The 22277-nt window shown below is 37.5% G+C and overlaps 1 protein-coding gene across 2 annotated transcripts in view; it reads left to right on the top strand.

Annotated features, from left to right (window-relative positions):
• The window catches only part of BMS1 (BMS1 ribosome biogenesis factor), a 46729-nt gene extending 24677 nt beyond the window's left edge, over nt 1-22052 (top strand). Inside the window, exons 14-23 of one of the 2 annotated variants that reach the window (XM_046027359.1) lie at nt 10751-10821; nt 11468-11641; nt 14958-15146; nt 15236-15416; nt 15616-15674; nt 16622-16744; nt 17701-17848; nt 18184-18359; nt 20836-20997; nt 21514-22052. In XM_046027359.1, the coding sequence (XP_045883315.1) occupies nt 10751-10821; nt 11468-11641; nt 14958-15146; nt 15236-15416; nt 15616-15674; nt 16622-16744; nt 17701-17848; nt 18184-18359; nt 20836-20997; nt 21514-21744 (1514 nt within the window). In that variant the 3' untranslated portion in view covers nt 21745-22052. Of the gene's footprint in view, nt 1-10747; nt 10822-11467; nt 11642-14957; nt 15147-15235; nt 15417-15615; nt 15675-16621; nt 16745-17700; nt 17849-18183; nt 18360-20835; nt 20998-21513 lie in introns of both variants that reach the window. The other variant, XM_046027358.1, reaches the window with a different exon arrangement.
• The last annotated feature ends 225 nt before the right edge of the window (nt 22053-22277 follow it).

Raw genomic sequence — 22277 nt, 5'->3', positions numbered from 1 at the left:
TTTTGAGATAATTATAGACTGAATTAAATTGACAGGCGTGTGTAAGAACTAATACAGAGAGATTTCTTGTATATTGTACTGTGTCCTATATAGTACAAGACCACAACCTTTATATTAATGTTGATACCATCTTATATGGATCTTATATAGATTTCCCCAGTTTTACTTGTGCTCATGTTTTGTCTGTGTGTGTGTGTGTTTAGTTCTATTTTTTCACATGTGCTGGTTTATATACTTAAAAACAGTTACAAAACAGAACATTTCCATCACCATAGGATACTTTGTATTGCTCTTTTTAAAACACATTTAGCTCCTTGCTGTCACCCATCTCCAAGTTCCTATCTGGCAACCACTTCCTTTTTTCATTTCTATAATGTTGTAATTTTTAAGAATGTTAAACAAACAGGATCATATAGTATGTAATCTTTTATGATTGATTTTTTTTTTCTATTCATCATAATTCCCTAGAGAGGTCCATCCAAGTTGTTGCATGTGACTGTGGTTTTTTCCTTTCTATGGCAGAGTAGTATTCCCTGATACGGATGTAGCAGTTTGTTTAACCATTCACCCACCGAAGTGTATCTGGGTTGTTTCCAGTTTTAGGCTGTTGAGAATTGAACTGCTATGAACATTTATGTACAGGTTCTTATATAAATATGAACTTCCTATTTTTCCGGGATAAATGCCTAAGAATACAATTGCTGAGTTGTTTGGTAATTGGATATTTAGCTTTATAGGAAACTGCCAAAGTAGTTGGGCCATTTTATATTTCCATCAGTAATATATGAATGATCCAGTTTCTCTATATCCTTGCCAATATTTGGTGACCTCACTATTAGTATTTTAACCAATCTTAGTAGTGGTATTTCACTGTGGTTTCATTTTATGTTTCCTCAATGGCTAATGATGGTGAGCATTTTATCATTTTTGCCACATTTTATTGTTTATAGTGTATACTTTTTTTTTATTTTAAAGACTTTATTTATTTGACACAGAGAGAAAGAGAGAGATCACAAGTAGGCAGAGAAACAGGCAGAGAGAGAGGGGGAAGCAGGCTCCCTGCTGAGCAGAGAGCCCGATACAGGGCTCAATCCCAGGACCCCAGAATCATGACCTGAGTCGAAGGCAGAGGCTTTAACCCACTGAGCCACCCACGTGCCCCTGTAGTGTACTCTTTTATAAAATGTTCATGGATGTCTTTTGCTCTTTCTTATTGGATTCTTTTTAAAATTTTGAATATTAGGAGTTTTTTTTTTTTATATTTTGATCTGTTATTGGATATGTGGCTTGCAGATATTTTCTCCTACTATGTGGCTTGTCTTTTCATTTTCTTTATAGTGCCTTTCACAGAGGAAAAGGTTTTAGTTTTGTTGAGGTCCAGTTTATCATTTTATTGTTTTTAGGGATCATGTCAAATCTAGGAATTAGTTTCTATTCCTAGATCCTGACAGTTTTCTCCTTATTTTCTGTTTATGGCAGCAATCTATTTCGATTTCTTTTAAAGATTTGAGATTTTTTAAAAAGATTTATTTTTTTTAGAGAGAGAGAGTGTGTGTGCACACGTGCGAGTAGGGGCAGAAGGAAAATCTTCAAGCAGACGTCCCACTGATGTGTGGGGCTCTTACAACCCATTAGATCACGACCTGAGCCAAAACCAAGAATTGGCCTCTTAAGTGAGCCACCTAGGCATCCCTATTTTGATTCCTTTATAAGGTGTGAGGTTTAGGTTAATGGTTATATTTTTGCCTGAGGTGTATATTCCTTCAGCACTTTTTGTTTCATTGATTTGCTTTTGCACCTTTGTCAAAAATTAGTTGAGCCTCTGTGTGGGTTATTTCTGGGTTCTTTCTTGCATTCCATTGATTCATGTGTCAGTCCTTCCACCCGTACTGTACTATCTTGGTTACTGTGGTTACATAGTAAACATTAATACTAGGTAGAGTGATTCCTCTCACTTTATTCTTCTTTTTCAAGATTGCTTTATCCTAGGGCCTGTGGCTGCATATAAATGTTAGAATAAGCTTGTCTGGATCTACCAAAAAACTCCTGGGATTTTGATAGGCGTTGCATTAAACCTATAGGTCTTTATTATTTTGAGTATTCTAATCCAGGAGCATTTTTTGTCTTAATTTCCTTCATCAGTATTTTGTAATTTTTGGCATCCTAATGGTAAATATATTTTGATAAGTTTATACTAAAATATTTCATTTTGATTGATTTTTATGTGTTTATCTTTTATCTTGCTAAACTCAATTATTAGTTGGGAGGGGTGTTTGTTGTAGATTACTTGGGATTTTTTTACATAGTTGTGTTATCTGCAAATAGGAACAGTATTATATGTTTCTTTTCAACCTTTGTGCCTTTTATTTTTGTTTACTTATTTATAATCATTTTATTTATTTTCTCATCGTGTTAAGTGTGCTCTTTAATCCCCATCTCACCACCTGCCTCCTCTCTGGTAATCATCAGTTTGTTCTCTAGCTAAGAGTCTGCTGCTTGCTTGTCTCTCTCTTTTTTTCCTTTGCTCATATGTTTTGTTCCTTAAATTCCACATATGAATGAGATCATATGGTATTTATCTTTCTCTGACTGACTGACTTCACTTAGCATTGTATTGTCTAGATCCATCCATGTCATTGCAAATGGCAAAAATTTCATTCTTTTTGATGGCAGAATAATATTCGTGTGTGTGTGTGTGTGTGTGTGTGTGTGTGTGTGTGTGTGTACACACATACATACACACCCCACATCATCTTTATCCATTTATCTATCAATGGACACTTGGGCTGCTTCTATAGTTTGACTGTTGAAAATAATGCTGCCATAAACAAGGGTGCATGCATCCTTTTGAGTTAATATTTTTGCATTTCTGGGGTAAATACCCAGCAATGCAATTATGATTATATTTATATGTACATTGAATATATTTGTATTTAGATTTTTTCTTATATAATGACTAGGATTAGAAAGAGGAGTCTTGCCTTGTTCTCAGTATTTTTCACTGTTATGTATGATGTTAGTTTGGTTTCTCTGTGGATGCTCTTTATAAAGGTGCTCCATTCCTCTGTATTCCTGGTATACTGACAGGTGTTCTTTCTTTCTTTCTTTCTTTCTTTCTTTTTGTAATGATGAATGGGTGATGAATTTTGTCAAATGCCTTTCAGTGTCAGTTGATATGATCCTACGAATTTTTTCTTCTTTACCCTTTTGATATAGTGGATTACATTGTTTAATTTTTGAATTTTGAATGAACTTTGTATACCTGGAATAAATGGACTTGGTCATGATATATAATTCTCTTTATACGTTGTTGAACTTTATTTGATGGTATTTTGTTAAGGAATTTTGCATCTACGTTTATGAGTGAAACTGGTCTATAGCATTGTTGATTTTTTTGGGGGGATTTTTTGGGTACTGTCTTCATTTAGTTTTGGTTTCAGTAATACTGGTTTCATAAAATGATGCCAAAGTATTCCCAATTTTTCTGTTTTCTGGAAGAGATTGTGTAGAATTGGAATGTTAATTTTTTTTTTTTAAAGATTCTATTTATTTATTTGACAGAGAGAGAGAGAGCAAGAGAGGGAATACAAGCAGGGGGAGTGGGAGAGGGAGAAGTAGACTCCTCACTGAGCAGGGAACCGGATGCAGGGCTTGATCCCAGGACCCTGGGATCATGACCTGAGCCGAAGGCAACCACTTAACAACTGAGCCACCCAGGCGCCCCTGGAATGTTAAATTTTAAAATGTTTAGTATAATCTCCAGTGAAATGGTGAGGGCCTGGAGATTTGTTTTTTGAGGATCTTATAATAATGACAAGTTTTTTTTCTTTAATGGTTGTAGGATAATTTAAATAATTTAGGTTCTTTATTCTGTCTTAGCTGAATTTTACTTTCTTAAGGTTTTCAAGGAATTTCAAAGGCTTTTGGCGAAGTGAAGGTTTCACAAAGTGCCTTCTCCAAGAAGCTAGCTTAGGTATTCTGAGTATAATACTCATAGTATTTGTTTAATAACTTTCCAATGGCTGGGGGATCTGTTGTGCTAATCCCATTTTATTCTTGATAATTGGTGATTTGTGTCCTCCTCCTTTTTCTCTTTGTCAGTAAGGTTTATTCATTTTGTTGATTTTTTTTTTCCAAATAATCAGCTTTGATTTCTGTGTTCTAGTTTTCAATTTTATTTTTTTTCTCTTTATTATTTCTGTTCTTTGCTTGTTTTAGGTGATTTTGTACTTTTCAGTTTTCTTAGATTATTGGTTTGGCCTTTTCTCATTTCTAATGTGAGCCTTTAGTGCTCACTAAATTGCTTTCTCTGCACTGCCTCCCCCCATATTTTCATATGTTGTATTTTCATTTTCATTCAATTCTATGCATTTTTATATTTCCTATGAGACTTCTCATTGAACCATGAGAATGAGGCTTCTCATTATTTAGTGTTTTTTACCTACAAACAAACTACAAAATGTTTAGGAATTTTCTTGTCTTTCTGTTACTCACTTTCAGTTTAATTGCCTTATATTCTAAGAAAATACTCATGATGTATGTTTTATATTTGTTTAGATTTGCTTTATTACCCAGACTGTGCCCTGTCTTGACAGATGTTCTGTGGATGCTTTAAAAATTGTTTATTCTGATGTTGTTGGGTATCATGTTCTATATATGTCAGTTAGATTCTGTTGGGTTGGCTGTATTGTTCAAATCTTCTATATCTTTGCTAATTTTCTGACTAATTTTATCAGTTCCCGAGAGGAGGATATTGAAGTCACCATGTATTATCTTGGACTTATCTATTCCTTTCAGCTCTATCAATTTTTGCTTCTTATATTTGAGGCTCTGTTTGGTGCACATATGCTTAGGATTATTATGTCTTTCTGGTGGTTTTATCCTTTTGTTGTGTATTATGGTCATCTCCTATTCACCCAATTGGTGAAGGAAAGATTCCAGCTCTACGGTTATAGGGATGGCCTAACACACAATATCTGACACTGGGCAGATGCTGTTGACAGCAGTGTATTAGTCACATACACTCACAGCCTGAGGGAACAGAACACTGCATGCCATGCAGAGACTGAACAATCAGGGGCTTTGGGAGAAAGAGCTTTGTACCTAAATGAGCATAGGATGTCCATTGGTTCCCTTGACAGGATGTGATTAATGTGTTTGAATAAATTCATGGGCTGGCAGAAAAGTAAAGTCAAATCTGTTAGGTTGAGGGATAGGTGGGGTGCGGGCGGTCCAAATGAAAAAAGAGCTATCAAGGAGGAGGATCCTTTCCCATAGGGTGAGGCCATATCTGGCAGGTCTGCTCACAGCTAGACCTTTGGGACCCTGTGAGGCTCAAGTTTGTTAAGGTAGCCCATGAAATTTTAGCTCTTACAGTTCAGTTAAGTCCTTCTCTGGCTCTGATAATTTTCTCTACTCTAAGGTTTATTTTATGAGATAATAATTTAGCCATTCTTGCTTTTTTAAAAGGTGAGGTGCACAGTGTATCTTTCCCCTTCTTTTACTTTTGCTTACTTGGGTTGTTAAATCTAAAGGGAGTTTCTCGTTATGTGCCTCTATCCTCTCTGTCAATCTGTATTTTGATTGGTATATTATGCCATTTATATTTAATGTATTAACATATTAACATATTGGTATATTATGCCATTTACATTTAATGTATTAACTTATTGATATGGAATTGTGTAAGTCTGATATTTTACCATTTTGTTGTCTGTTTACTCTGATTCTATTCTTCTGTCTTTTCTCTGTTTTCATTTTCTTTCTTCTATCTTGATATGTTTATCGTGTTTCTGAGTGTCTGTCTAGTTTTTGTAGTCGTCGCTTATTATAATATAATAGCCTACTGGTGCCAGTATTTTATCATTTTGTCATGTTTTATCAACATGTGAAAACTTTTCTCCCACTTCGGTCCCTTTGTCTTTCTCCCTTTTAAGTATTACTGGTTTGTGTATTAGATAGTGCTATAATTTTTTTTCAGTCTCCAAATATGTTTTTAAAAACTCCTAAGAAAAAGGTTATTTTATTGTACGTATCTATATTTCTGATCTTTTGTTTGTTTTTTCTTTTTTTCCCAGTGGTCCCAGATTTCTTCTTTTATAATTTACTCACTACTTAAGAACTTTCTTGAGCCTTTTTTTTAAGATTTTATTTATTTGAGAGAAAGAGCCAAGTGAGTGAGCACAGATGTGGAGCAGAGGGAGAGAGAGAAACAGACCTCCCTGCTGAGCAGGGAGACCAATGCAGGACTTTATCCCAGAACCTACCCTGAGATCATGATCTGAGCGGAAGTCAGACACTTAACCAACTGAGCCACCCAGGTGCCCCACTTCAGCCATGTTTGAAGAATGGGTATGCTAGTGACGGATTCCTGTAGTTGTTTTCCATCTGAGATTGTCTTTATTTCCAATTCTTCATTTCTGAAGGATAGTTTCACTGGATATAGAATTCATAGCTGACAGTTCTTTCCTGCAGCACATAAAAATATACCACTTCTTTCTGGCCTCTGATTTCAGAGGAGAAATGGACTGTCATTTTGAATTGGTGTGAATTTGTCATTTCTTTCTGGCTGCTCTCAAGATTATTTGTTTCTCAGTTTTCAGAAGTTTGATTGATGAAGATTTCATTGGGTTTACTCTGTTTGAAATTTGCTCACCTTGAATCTGTTACGTTTATGTCTTTTACCAAATTTGGGAAGCTTCACTCATTACTTCTTTCAAATCAGGTATCCTTGTGAGATCATATAACTGGTGGATCTTTTCCCTGCCCACAGGTCTATGAGGCTCTGCTCAGTTGTTTTTTGTCTGTTTTCCTCTATGTTGTTCAGACTGGATGAATTCTGTTCATCTTACCTCAAGTTCTCGGATTCTGTCCTCTGTCATCTCTACTCTTACTATTGAGCCCATCTAGCAAGCTTTTAAAATTTCTTCTTGTATTTTTCAGTTCTGTAATTTCTGTTTGGTTCTTCAGGGTTTTTTGATGAGTTTTTCAATTTTTTGGTTGTTGCCAAAGGATTTGTAGGTGCTTAATGAAACATTTTTGTAATGGCTGCTTTAAGATACCCGTCAGATAGTTTCAACATCTGATTCATTTTATTGTTGGTGTCAGTTGTCTTTTCACTTTTCAGTTAAGATTTTCCTGGATTAGGGTATGACAGGTGATTTTCTCTTGTATCCTACACATTTTGGGTTTTGTGTTAGGAGACACTGGGTCCTGTGTAATCTTTTTATTTTAGTCGTGCAGTCCTCTTGTTTAGGTTTAGTGTGCAGGTCCTGATATACTTTATGGGCTGTGGTTCCAATGACAATTTAACTTTAAAACCTTTGTGGTGCTATTTTGATCTGCTTAGTACTGGTCTCTGCAGTTGCTGCCTGAGAAGACAGGGGCTTCCCTAGTCTGGGCCCTCCATGTTGCGGCTAGGTGGGGGAAGGTTGTCTTGGCCTATAGGGCTAGTTTTCTTGCTGTAGGGATATCTTCACTGGTCCTGCCAGGGCACACATTGTTTTTAGATGGTGGTGGAGAGCCTCATGCCTGGCACAGAATCTCCCTTTGCCAATAATCCTTGGCCACCTGGTTTATCTTGGTGGAGGAAAGGAGATTCAGGCTCTTCGGTGAAGGCAAACAGTTCTTTCATCACTTACTGCCAGGGGGGCTTTCAAAGCACCCACTTAACCAGTGCTGCCTCATTAACCTAGTGTTCCTGCTAAGATCTGAGTTTGATCTGAGGGAACATTGAGTCTATCTGGTCTACCTTCTGTTGCTAGTTTTGAGGTTGGGCGGCAGTGGTTCTGAATTGCCTTTCTGTGGGTTGTGGTCTAGTGAGCCGCTGGCCATTACGTCATTCCTCTGGTCCTGGGGACCCTCACCAGCCCTTTTTTTCTTTATACCTTTCAGAGTTCTTTTGTTTTCCTTGGGGTCTTGTGTTTTATTTTTGGAGTTGGTTATACTTAGTTGGGAGAAACAGAAGAAATAAGTCTACACTATCTTTTACAGACCAGAAATCTTTGTTGGTATTTTTTTTTAATTTTAGTTCCAATGTGGTTAACTTACAGTGTTGCATTAGTTTCAGATGTACAATATAGTGATTTTACAGTTACATATATTATTCAGTGCTCATCATGACAAATATACTTTTTTCTTAAAATTTTTATTTTTTATTTTTTAATAAACATATAATGTACTTTTATCCCCAGGGGTACAGGTCTGTGAATCGCCAGGTTTACACACTTCACAGCACTCAGCCATAGCACATACCCTCCCCAATGTCCGTAACTCCACCCCCTTCTCCCAACGCCCCTTCCTCCAGCAACCCTCAGTTTGTTTTGTGAGATTAAGAGTCACTTATGATTTGTCTCCCTCCCAATCCCATCTTGTTTCATTTATTCTTCTCCTACCCCCCTAACCCCCCATGTTGCATCTCCACTTCCTCATATCAGGGAGATCATATGATAGTTGTCTTTCTCCAATTGACTTATTTCACTAAGCATGATACCCTCTAGTTCCATCCACATCATTGCAGATGGCAAGATTTCATTTCTTTTGATGGCTGCACAGTATTCCATTGTGTATATATACCATATCTTTATCCATTCATCCGTTGATGGACATCTAGGTTCTTTCCATAGTTTGGCTATTGTAGACATTGCTGCTATGAACATTCGGGTGCACGTGTTCCTTCGTAAAGATACGTTTGTTTCTTTAGGGTAAATACCCAGTAGTGCAATTGCTGGGTCATAGGGTAGTTCTATTTTCAACATTTTGAGGAACCTCCATGCTGTTTTCCAGAGTGGTTGCACCAGTTTGCATTCCCACCAACAGTGTAGGATGCATTCTCCGCATCCTCGCCAGCATCTGTGACAAATGTACTCTTAATCCCCTTGTTTTACTTATCCCCCCAACCTCCTCCCCTCTGGTAACCATCTGTTTGTTCTTTATAGTTAAGAAGATTTTTGGTTTGTCTCTTTTTTTTCCCCTTGCTCATTTGTTTTGTTTCTTATATTCCACATATGAGTGAAATCACGGGTTATTTGTCTTTCTCTGACTAACTTATTTTGCTTAGTATTGTACTCTCTAGCTACATTCATGTTGTAGCAAATGGCAAGATTTCATTCTTTTTGATGGCTGAATAATATTCCATTTATGTATGTACACACACACACTTCTTTATCCATTCATCTATTGATGGGTCCTTAGGCTACTTGCATAATTTGGCTCTTGTAAATAATGCTAAATAATAAACATAGGGAGGCATATACCCTTTCAAATTAGTATTTTTATATTCTTTGGGTAAATACCCAGTAGTGGAATTACTGGATTATATGACAAATCCATTTTTAATTTTTTGAGAAGCCTCCAAACCATCTTCCTGCATCAGTTTGCATTCCCAGCAACAGTGCACAAAGGTTCCTTTTTCTCCACATCCTCGCCAACATTTGTTTGTTGTGTTTTTTATTTTAGCCGTTCTGACAGGTGTGAGTTGGATCTCATTGTATTTTTGATTTGCATTTTCCTGACAATGAGTGATGTTGAGCATTTTTTGCATGTGTCTGTTAGTCAGTGGAAAAATGTTTGTTATGTCTTCTGCCCATTTTTAATTGAGTTATTTGGGTTTTTTGGTACTGAGTTATATATATATTTTGGATACTAACCCTTTATTGGGTATGTCATTTGCAAATATCTTCTCCCATTCAGTAGGTTTTTTGGGTCTTTTCTTGGGTCATGTTTTTTATTATAACTGTGTTAAAAGGAGAATTGACATCTTTCTGATATTGAGTCTTCTTTTTCAAATACACAGATATCTTTATTTGTTCAGTAGATAGCATTAATCACACCTACTTCATTAGGTCATGTAGAAGAATGTGGTTAAGGCACATAAGATACTTAGAGCAGTACCTTATCTGTAAAGTCCTTGGAAGTGTTAGCTAATGTCTATTCCATGTGTTCTTTGGTAGCATTTAAAAGTTCTTTTAGTTTTTAAAATAAAGTTTTTGACACATTTCTTGTAAGGTTTATTCCTAAGTATTTTGTCCTTTTTTGTTTTTCTTACAGATGGAATCTTCCCAACTGTTGTATCTTCTTTGGCTCTTTGGTTCTTTGGCTCTTTCTTATATGAAAATGTTTTATCTAAATATTACTTCTAAATATTGCTTCCCAAAGGAGTTTTAGCATCTTTTTCTTTTAAGGATAGGACCCAGAGCTAAACTTAGAGCTCTAAAAACAAATGGATGAACAAATTAATGAGCTTTTCATATGGTTCAGCATTATTTTGGGTACCTTATTATTCTAAGTCCTGTATTTTATGTAATCCAAGATTTTTCTTAGATATGCCATACATTGTCTTGTGTTGCTCTTACGACTGAGACTCTGTCCTATGTGCTGTTAATCAAATCATGGTTTTTTCAGTCACTGTTGGTCTTGGGGACTCACCTGCAAAGCCATGCATATATCACTCTGTGCATCCCTGCTGCAAAGTGTTTGCCACCTGCATTGGAAAAATAGCTCTTGGCTAAGGTGGGGTATTGAAGTAAAGTAAGGAAATATGGGTTGGGTCCATGAGCTTCATCTGAACAGGTGATGACATTTCAACGAGGAAAAGAAGCCTGTGTAAGTACAGGATTCTCCTGGAGTGTGTAGCAATAAGAAGGGTAAAAATGAAATTTGGGTTTCAGAGTACACAGTGCACTGGGTAGCTCTATAGTGTCATATGCAAGCCCTATTCATGGAGGACATTTGGTTGTTCTTTTCCCAGAAGAGCTCTATGGTGACTTTGAAGACCTGGAAACAGGGGACGTGCACAAGGGAAAATCAGGCGCAGATACTCAGGTATGATTTTTGTCATGGCTGGCTGTCAGTCACTGGTCCTTGATCTGTGGTCAATATGTAAGGAGAGAGGCCCATATTAAGCAACATGAATCTTACTTATTATCTCTGTAGATTACAGAGTAAATGGATTCCTTCCTAAAAATATGGACGTTGGGAACAGATCAAAGTTGTTGGTTTGTTATTTTTGATCTTTTGGGTTTAATACCTCTTCTCGTCTTTATGATTCTTCAGTCATTTAAAGTTTAGCTCCTGAGTCACCATCTTTCTTTCCACTGTTCCTTTTGCCATCATTCTCCTCTTCTTAAATTTAAGTACCATTTAAAATAAGTAAATCCCTATTCTCCCTAATACTTCTTTAGAACAGTGTCTGAGGAGAATCTGGATGGGGACAGTTGCTTTTACTTTTATTTATATTTGACATTCCCAGCCAGATAAAGGAGTGACAGTGTATCATAATGTAGATGTCTAAATGTCTCGTGTCATTTAGAGCCAAAGGCTGTGTTTTGGTTTGGTTTGTTTTTTGTTTTGTTTTCATGATGATCATAACCAAGATTTTTACAGCCTAGACAGAACTTTAAAAATCTGCTTTAATGTTTAAAGAAAAGATCAAAAACTTTTACAAAATTTTTTCTTCTGGAAATGTAAGATTGAAGACGCAGAAGAAGTTAAGGAAGAAATTGACCCCAGTGCAGAGGAAAGTGCCAAGAAAAAGCATTTGGATAAGAAGAGAAAATTGAAGGAGATGTTTGATGCAGAATATGATGAAGGAGAAAGCACATATTTTGATGATCTTAAAGGAGAAATGCATAAACAGGCACAGGTGAGAAAACTGGGTTCCTATCAGCTTTATTTCAAGGCTGTAATAAAGTGTTGTGAATACATAATTTTGTTTAGGTCTCTGCTTCCTGACCTGTTTCTGTGCCTCAGGTTTGGACTCCTAGGTCAAGATGCAGATAAGTGTGTTTATTCATGCAGTCATCTGATTGTTTTTTCAGTCAGAAATTGACCAGAAAGATATCAGTGTCTATTGTATATGAAGCATTGAGGAAGCAAAAATGGCTGAGACAGCAACTGCTGAGGATCTCTCAATGGAGTGATTTTTTTTTTTTTAAAGGATTTTATTTATTTATTTATTTATTTGAGAGAGAGAGAGAGAGAGAGAGAGCACAAGGAGGCAGAGAGAGGAAGGGAAGCAGGCTCCCTGCCGAACAGAGAGCCCGATGTGGGGCTCAATCCCAGGACCCTGGGATCATGACCTGAGCCAAAGGCAGAGGCCCTGACCCATTGAGCCACACAGGCGCCCCTGATTTTTTTTCTTTTAAGATTTTATTTATTTATTTGACACAGAGAGAGGGATCACAAATAGACAGAGAGGCAGGCAGAGAGAGAGAGAAGCAGGCTCCCTGCTGAGCAGAGAGCCAGATGCGGGGCTCGAACCCAAGGACCCTGAGATCATGACCTGAGCTGAAGGCAGTGGCTTAACCAACTGAGCCACCCAGGCACCCCAGTGGAGTGATTTTTTTTTTAAATTTTATTTTACTTTATTTTAAATATTTTATTTATTTGACAGAGAGAAATCACAACTAGGCAGAGAGGCAGGCAGAGAGAGAGGAGGAAGCAGGCTCCCCGCGGAGTAGAGAGCCCGATGTGGGGCTCGATCCCAGAACCCTGGGATCATGACCTGAGTCGAAGGCAGAGGCTTTAGCCACTGAGCCACCCAGGCGCCCCTGGAGTGATTTTTAAATGCAGGCATTGCCTTAGCATTCTGATTACTGCTCCCTGGAACCATAATTAAATAATTTGAATGGGTAGATGATTCTTACATATACTGGTGCTTATGCATACACCGGTGCTCTCCAGGGACGCTTTTCTAAAAATTCACCTTGGTCAGAGTTCAGAGGGTATTTCAAGTGTTGGGTCAGATGTGGAGATAAAGGGAACATGTAGAATGCTAAAAAGAAGATGGTCTGGCCCCCTGCCTGAGATGCTGAACAGACTGAGTTGATGAACTCACTCTTAAGGAGACACAAAGATATGTATGCAGTCGATGGTGAGTGTTTGAGTTGTGCTTTGACGAGGGGGGCACCAATAATTCCTGTAAGCTAGAATATACTTTAATACATGCAGGTTAAGCATATGATCTCTGAAAGTGAGGTCGGTGGACTTTGCCCATCTGTTTAAAGAAAGTATCTCCTTGTTAGTCATTAACATAGTGGTTCTAAGTCTGTACTGACTTTGATAGAAGTAACTAAGACATGTAAAGCTAGTTCTAAAGTCTTTGCTCCAGTCCATTCATAACTTAAAATCACCTAGCATCTTGTGTCCTGTTTTAAAGGACTTTGAATTTTTTATTCTGAGTGAAATGGGGACCCCTAGGGGGTTTTGAACAGAGGAGAGATATGTATGACCTGCTTTCCTTTGAAAGGATTGCTGTGGCAAGAGTTCAGTAAAATTAAGTTGACTCACCATGGGGGATGGGGAGGTGTTGGAAGTGAAAGAGAGAGAGTCAAATTCTGGATATACTTTTGAAAGGTAGATGAAAAGTAGATGAGAGGAAATAAAGATGACATCTGGAAGGATTGAGTTATCAGTAAGATAGGAAAGCCTCTGGTTGGTGCAGTTTGTCTAAAAAGATAAAGTTTAGAGCTTGGGTTTGAGATCTCTTTCAGACAAGTGAAGCTTCAAGTAGTCAGTGAGGAGCCCTGGAGAGAGGTTGGGGCCAGGGACTTAGATGTACAGTCTTTAGCATCTAGATGCTACTTAAAGCCCTGAAGTGGATGGGATGCCCTGGGAAGTGAGCATGGTGTCTGGAGAGGAGAGGACTAGGACTGACGGTGGGTACTCGATTGTAGGAGACTGGGTGGAGAGGATGAAGCAGCAGCGGGGATTGAGCAGTCAGTGCTCAGGAAAGAGAAGAAATTGAAGAGAACACGAGGAAGCCACTATAGAAGGAGGGATAAATTATTTTAAATCCTGCTGATGTGTTAACTACAATGAAGACAGAATGGACAACTGGATTGGAATGTGGAGGCCCTACGTGATTTTGGCAAGCATTTTTATGGAATGTGGCTTAAAGTCCAAGTTGGGATTTAAGAGAATGGGAGCAGAGGAACTAGAGACTCTAAGTATAGAAAACTTACAAGCCATTTTACTTCAGAGAGAAGCAGAGAAATGGGGCAATAGTTGGAAATAGAATCAAAAGAAGATGTTAAGATGTAAGAAAATAACAGGCAAAACCTCTTAGAATAAAGTTCAGTATGAGTGAATGATATCTAGCATGCAAGTGAAGTTTGGCATAAAATAAATATATAGCAGCTTCCCAATAGTACTTTCTGCAATAATGGAAGTGTCTGTCTATGCTGTCTTTTTTTTTTTTTTAAAGATTTTATTTATTTATTTGACAGACAGATCACAAGTAGGCAGAGAGGCAGGCAGAGAGAGAGGGGGAAGCAGGCTCCCTGCCTATTGAGCGGGGCTCGATCCCAGGACCCTGGTATCATGACCTGAGCCGAAGGCAGAGGCTTTAACCCACTGAGCCACCCAGGCGCCCCTGTGCTGTCTTTTTTGTAGCCATTAGCCACGTGTTGATACTGATCACTTGAAATGTGACTACTGTGACCAGGGAACTGAATTTAAAATTTTTGTTTAATTTTAATTAATTTTAATAATAAGTAATAAATATAATAAGAATAAAAGGCTGGATGTGAGTGTAAACCCTGGAAGGAGAGATGGCTGCGGAAATTCTTGTAGACTGCTTAGTTTTTGAGTGAATTAAGAAACAGTCACCTGCTGAGAGTGAGGATGAGGGAGGAGGAGATACTGAGTATCGAATATTGGAGAGTAAGAAAAGAAAGTGGACTGGGAAGCTGAGAGTATTGGCTGACCGGCATTAAGGGTTGCTTTCAAAGTTGTTTGCATTTGCTGTACCTTGGAGCAACAAAGGAGAAAAGAGTTGGGACATATCCTAAACAAACCGTACAGATAAGAATGTTATGTTATTTTTAAATAGGATAAAGCGTGATCACGTCTATGTTCCTTTATGAAAAAGTTCATTTTTTAAAATGTTAATCTTACATTTATTAAAGACAATAGCATTGTGAGTTTTTTATTGTTTTTCCCTCCCCTCTCGTATATAGCTTAACCGAGCAGAATTTGAAGATCAAGATGATGAAGCCAGAGTTCAGTATGAGGGTTTTCGACCTGGGATGTATGTTCGAATTGAAATAGAAAATGTCCCCTGTGAATTTGTGCTTAACTTTGACCCCCATTACCCAATCATTTTGGGTGGTTTGGGCAATAGTGAAGGCAATGTTGGATATGTACAGGTAGGTACCCTTTGCTGCATGCTTTGACAGTTGGGGTTCTGGGGACATACTTACACTACTAATCTTACTGAAATCTCTTCTTCCCTCAGATGCGTCTGAAGAAACATCGTTGGTATAAGAAAATCCTCAAGTCCAGAGATCCAATCATTTTTTCTGTAGGGTGGAGGAGGTTTCAGACTATCCCACTCTATTATATTGAAGACCACAATGGGAGACAGAGACTTCTAAAATATACCCCACAGCACATGCATTGTGGAGCAACCTTTTGGGGTAATACATGATTGGAACAACTTGCTTATAGGTTAATTTAAGCCATTATAGTTTTGCTTTTCTCCATGAAGTCCCAATTCATAAGACTTTTCTCTCTCTCTCTTTTTTTTTTGGATTGAAGTACATATGTAAAACAGAATTCAAAATTTGTGATTCACTGTATTTACTTTCTTTCTTTTTTTTCCCTATTCTCTTTAAGGTCCGATTACTCCACAGGGAACTGGATTCTTGGCAGTACAGTCTGTCAGTGGCATAATGGTAAATATATTGAGTGTTTTATTTTCCAGATTGTGTTTGAGAAGTATGTCTTGAATATGGAATATGTACATGAAACTTGAAGTTGAAAATGACATTTTAGTATTTGTAGCAAACTTCTCTTTGCTTTTAATTTTCCTACATCTATTAAGTAGGATTTGGGAATGAAGAGAGAGGTAGAATTATTACGATACTGATGACATTTTATGTTTTTATGCAGTTTTTGGACTTTTTTCTTTCTTTTTTTTTAAGATTCACTTTAGAGAGACTGTATGAATGCATGAAGTGGGGAGGGCAGAGTGAAAGAGAAAGAGACAGAAAATCTTCAAGCAGACTCCCTCCTGAGCTTGGAGACTGATATGGGGCTCGATCCCACAACCCTGAGATCATGACCCAAGCTGAAATCAAGAGTCGGTTGCTTAACCTACTGAGCAACCCAGGCACCCCTTATTTTTCTAAAAATAAGTAGTGCTCACCATGTGCTAAGCACTGTACTAGGTTCTAAGGATACTTTGAACACTAGCTAGACAAAAGACTAACTAACCCCTAGTAATGCTGGTTGAGCAAAGTATGTTCACATAGTCTTCATTTGGTCAATCAGAGCAATAATGAGCAGATGAAATCTGCCCTGGGGGTCCACAGTTTAATTCCTTAAACATTGTAACCAAATTTTCATATTCTTTTCCATTCCAAATTGGTCATTGTTTTGAAATTATGTTATTGCAGAATCACCCTCCAGAGAATACTCAAGACATCATCATTAGTTTGGCTTACATGTACTATCGCATTAGATTGCTTTTATTAAAATACTGCTTTGCAAGTTCAGATATTCTTTCTTAGCTGGTTGTAAGTAGAAATGCTCTTTGGTGATTTAGTGTATTATAGAGAAAATTATAGTTTTTCTCTTCCTGATACTATTCCTATATTCAAATTTTGGGGGTTCTTCCCAGCCTGATTTCCGGATAGCTGCTACGGGAGTTGTCCTCGATCTGGATAAATCCATAAAGATTGTGAAGAAATTAAAGCTAACTGGTTTTCCTTATAAAATTTTCAAGAATACATCATTCATTAAGGTCTGTATATCTTTATACTCACATATTTTACGTGTATATTTTATTGAAGGAGGAATGAAATACTTCTAAAATATAGTCTGATGTTTTCAAAAGAGTGTTTGAAATTTTTCATAAACTTGGTCTTTGCTATTTTTGATTTCTTTGTATTGGTCTCTATGTCACTTAAATGTGCTCGGAAAATTTTAAGGTGATATTAATAGAGATACATACTAATGGAGGCTATTCCTTATGCCGTGTGAGACTGTGACAGCTAATATTGAAAATAACATAATCTCATTCACTCTTTTTTTTCCTGCTTTTTTGGATTGTGTTAAGAAAGGGGGAAAATCATAGGTTTGTTAGACAACTCAGTAGAAAAATGGACAGAATTTTTTAAAAAAAGGAAAATAGAGTATTTTGTAAAATACTTGTTGACAGGGGTATAGAGAAATGGATGCTCTGTATGCAGTATAATGTGGGAGGGTAGTTTGAGTGACATTTATTAAAAATCTTATTAGTGGGTATTTCCATAAAAGTACAGAGTTAAGATGATCACAAAATATTCTTGTAATATCAGGTAATAATGTCACCGGCATTTATCCAGCTTTCTTTATTTTCTAAGCATGTACACCTAAGTCATAGGATATGAGCTGCAGCCCAGCCCTGGTTGATGATGGCAAAGGCTCTCTAGGCCAGTTCAGTCCGATAAATATCTTTTTAATCTTTTCTTCTACAAAGATACCAGTGATGAACATGCTAATGAGTCTATAATAGAATCTTGATTAATTTTTGGGGGGGAAGATGAAATAGAATTGTATTCCATTTGACCTAGTAATTCCACTGTTAGTAGGGAAAAAACATTTTGATTATTTTATCACTATTAAAAAAGTTTTTTTCTTTTTTTAACCAAGGACTCATTTATGAACTGAGAAGTAAAATACCTGATATTTTGTGTATTTTTTTTCATTTACTTATAGGGAATGTTTAATTCTGCCTTGGAAGTGGCCAGATTTGAAGGCGCTGTGATTCGAACTGTCAGTGGCATAAGGGGACAGATCAAGAAAGCACTCCGGGCTCCAGAAGGAGCTTTCCGGGCCAGCTTTGAGGATAAGTTGCTGATGAGTGGTAAATATAACTTTGTGGTGTAACCGTTCACTGTTGATTTCTAGCCAATGTGGAGTAGAGGTTGTAGTTCAGGTTTTAGAAAATTGGAATTGAGTCCATCTTTCCCCTGTTGGAGCATCTTAGCAGTGTGCCGAGTTATGCTGTGTGTGGAGCCATGTGATTCACAACCAGTAAAAGTTTTGTGATATTCAGGAGTAGTTTACTTGGTGAAGTCTTGTTTCAAAAACCATGCCGCCAACTAGAGAAGTTAGGGGTGATTGTTTTGTTCTTTTGTTGGACAAGATGGTTATAAATCTTCTTTTGAAAATGTTAAAGTAAACTATATCTTTTTCCAGATATTGTCTTCATGAGAACCTGGTATCCTGTCTCCATTCCAGCCTTCTATAACCCAGTAACATCTTTGTTGAAACCAGTTGGTGAGAAAGACACCTGGTCAGGAATGAGGACCACAGGTCAACTCCGGCTTGCCCATGGTGTCAAGCTAAAGCCCAACAAGGATTCTTTGTATAAGGTACAGTCACTTACATATGAGCTCCATAGATGGGGGTCATCCAGAGGCTTTGTACATAATGTTTTCTGTGTTAAGAATTTTCAAGTAGGGGGGCGCCTAGGTGGTTCAGTGGGTTAAAGCCTCTGCCTTTAGCTCAGGTCATGATCCCAGGTTCCTGGGATCGAGCCCTGCATGGGGCTCGCTGCTCAGCGGGGAGCCTGCTTCCTCCTCTCTCTCTCTCTCTCTCTCTCTCTGCCTGAGTCTGCCTACTTGTGATCTCTGTCTGTCAAATAAATAAATAAAATCTTAAAAAAAAAAAAAAGAATTTCCAAGTAGGAAATCTACCATTAAATTTGAGTGAACATGTATATTCATAGAATATTTTGGAAAGAATTCCAGAAAGTGGTAGTAGGGGTTTTCATGGGAGACAAACTTTTCATTATATATTCTTTTAAACTATTTTTTCCCCATCAGATACACGTATTACTTTTAAAAAATTTATGCGCTAATTTTTATTAAAGCAATGAGTGGGTTTTTGGGGAAAATTTTAATAAACTTTGTAGTGAAGTGGTAACATAAATACAGAAAAATACATGGATCACAAGCTCATGAATTTAACACACCCAAATTGTCATCACCTGGATCAAGCAATAGAGTTACCAGCATAGCAAAAGCCCGCTTGTGACTTCTAGTCACTACCCCACCTCCACCTCAATGATAGGCATTCTCTGGACTCCTGACATGTAAATTAGTTTTGCCTGTCCTTGAGTTTTATAAAATACAGCATATACTATTTGCCTGGTTTCTTTTCCTTCAGTTTTATGAGATTCATTCATGTGTTTGTAGGCATTCAAATGTTGTTATTGTCAAGTAGAAATTTATTATGTTATACTGTCAGTTTATTCATTGATGTACATTATTTCCAATTTTTGGCCATTATAAATGCTGCCCCGAACACTTATATGTGACTTGTTTGGTGTACATGTGCACACATTTCTTTTGCATTGCTCCCCCAGGTTGGGATTGCCAGGTACGGGGTATGCATGTGTTCGGCTTTCACTGTATGATGCCTATAGTATTCTGGTATAGTAGATCAGGTTAGACTCCCACCAACAATAGTTGCCAGTAGTTGGCATTGTCAGTGTTTTGTTTTTTTTTTTTTGTTTTTTTTTTTTTAATTTTTATTTATTTTTTTTTTCAGCGTAACAGTATTCATTCTTTTTGCACGACACCCAGTGCTCCATGCAAAACGTGCCCTCCCCATCACCCACCACCTGTTCCCCCAACCTCCCACCCCTGACCCTTCAAAACCCTCAGGTTGTTTTTCAGAGTCCATAGTCTCTTATGGTTCGCCTCCCCTCCCCAATGTCAGTGTTTTTTTAATTTTAAGTTCTCAGTGTCTTTCAAAATCCCATTTCATTTGAATTTGGTCTTTGAGAACTTTCATGATTTTCTTCTCAAGTCAGCAGTGCATTTGAAAAGATTTGTTTTAATGCAGGATAAATATAAATTGTTTTATAATAAGAGGGGTTTCAGGATATCAGGCTGCCATTCTGCCAGAAACAAATTTACAGGCATTGCTTTTTAAATAAAGTAATTAATAATGAAATTTTGAATCATGTTACATGAATTTCTGATAAAATATAGGACATGGTACCTACAAGTACCATCTCTAAGCTTGTGGTGCTTACTCTTTTTTTCAGAATGTGATTTCTTCGAGTTCCTTCATTCTAAGCATTTTAGGTTACTCCTTATCAGGGAATATTGCATATTATCGTGGGTGATGTCTTTGATAATAAATTTAAAGGCATACCAGAAATATTCTCTGTATAGTTGGTGTTGACCTTGAGGGTAAAGATCTAGGGCAAGACTTTCCACTTACTATTTTGAGGCGGTTAAGAATTTTGGTCATCTCAGTTTAAGCACAGAAATTAGATTACCTTAAAAATTGAACGTAGAGAGTGTTTGGCCTTTATATGTCATTTAAATCTCATTTTTCTCAGCTGGCCCTCCATCAGAAACAATAGTTAAACTTTTTAATGCGAGTCAGGGATGGGAACACTTGAGCTGCTGCTGATTAGAGGAAGTGAATCCACAGAGGTTGATAGTGAAGATGAACACCTAGATTATTATTATTAGCCTAAAAGAAACTACCTCAGTGCCGCCAAAATAAGTTGTGAGTTTTTCATTAAAAGAAACTTTGGATATATTCATCTGCTCTGTTGAGATCCCTATGGTTCATACTGTAGACATGGATACAGTTGATTTTTTGGAGGATTGCAAGTATATTCTGTGTATTTCTCTGTTTTGCCTAGAGCAATGTACATCCATTGAGGCAATCACGTTTGATGGATGATTAAATCCTCATTTCTGATGGTCAGCAGACTCGTGTTACTGATCATGTGGAAAAGTCAATCCATTGATAAGATTTTAGGCAAGTTTTAGATGCATATAGAGTATAATTTAAATACATCACTGTTTTCATTTTTCCTTTCAGCCAATTGTGAGGCAAAAGAAACATTTTAATTCAGTGCACATTCCAAAAGCCTTGCAGAAGGCCCTGCCGTTTAAGAACAAGCCCAAGACCCAAGCAAAGGCAGGCAAGACGCCGAAGGACAGGCTGAGACCAGCCGTCATACGGGAACCTCATGAGAGGAAGGTACTGTCAACAGATGGCTTCCTGCGTGTTGCATTTCGATGTGAAAATAATGCTTTCTGTAGCACAGTTGATATTTCTGTTATGTTCTCATTTTTCTTCAGGAAAGAATAAGAGCCAGACTTATTTGAGGTGCTAGAACCCGAAGTTAGAGGAAAGGCCAGAGTCCATTTCCCTTCTGTTGTTTAGTCATGCTGTGTCTTATGCATTTTAATGGGGATTAATATGCACCCAGCTGGCAAATCATTCTTAGTTGTATGTAGTATCCACAGTGATTAACAAAGGTGGTTTTGTGATGAATGCCATTATTTAAGTATTTTACTCAGTAAATATGCTCCTACTTATGCCTCCATGCAATTATTATTTCCTAGTTCAGGATAAATTTTCCCTGAGTTAATAGTCATTTGGATCATGGATTCTAGGTTTGATACATGAGCTGAGGTGTTTATGTCCCCTGACTCTTAGAAGGAAAGCATGATTCTGAGTACTCTGATGCTCACTGGGTTTTGTCCTTGTCAGATCCTTGCTCTGCTGGATGCTCTGAGTACAGTGCACAGTCAGAAGATGAAGAAGGCCAAGGAGCAACGACATTTGCACAATAAAGAACACTTCAAAGTGAAGCAGAAGGAGGAAGAAGAGAAACTGAAACGACAGAAGGACCTCAGGAAGAAGCTCTTCCGAATTCAGGGTCAGAAAGAAAGGAGAAATCAGAAGGCCAGCCTGAAGGGGCCTGAGGAGCCATCAAAATGAGCTTCAGACAGACACTGTCATTTGGATCTGCAGAGATGGATGGTTTCAAATATTCCAGTACTTGTAAATGACCACAGGGCATTGGAGCCCAAAAAGACCTCTTTGTTGGATTTATCGCCCAGACTGTGCCTTTGAGAAGAGAAATGGAAACTCTGTTGATAGGACACCAGTTCATTCTCAGCATCTAGGTTATGTCAGGATTTAAAGGAATATTATTTATGGTTTTGTAGATTCCTTCATATTCCTCTTACCTGTCTCAGTTTAATTATTTGTGCTACAAAAATATCATTAAAATACTTTCCTGTTAATTTTGGCTTAATAGTTTTTATTAGGGATGAATGCTTGATGATTGTGGATAATTGCTTATTCTGTCACCTTTATAATGAGTCTTCCCGGTTGCGGGGGGTGGATATTGACTTGAAAATTCAACTTTAAAATTTAGAAAAGAGTGTATGGTCCAGTGCATAGCTGAGTTTCCCAGAGGCTCTGTGATGTGCGGTAGTGCAGTAGCCTGACTACAGATGAGAGAATCG

Source organism: Meles meles, chromosome 13, assembly GCF_922984935.1.
Source record: "Meles meles chromosome 13, mMelMel3.1 paternal haplotype, whole genome shotgun sequence".
In the NCBI taxonomy this organism is placed as follows: domain Eukaryota; kingdom Metazoa; phylum Chordata; class Mammalia; order Carnivora; family Mustelidae; genus Meles; species Meles meles.
Note: the sequence above shows the minus strand (reverse complement) of the source record. Positions and strands in the feature narration are given on the sequence as shown.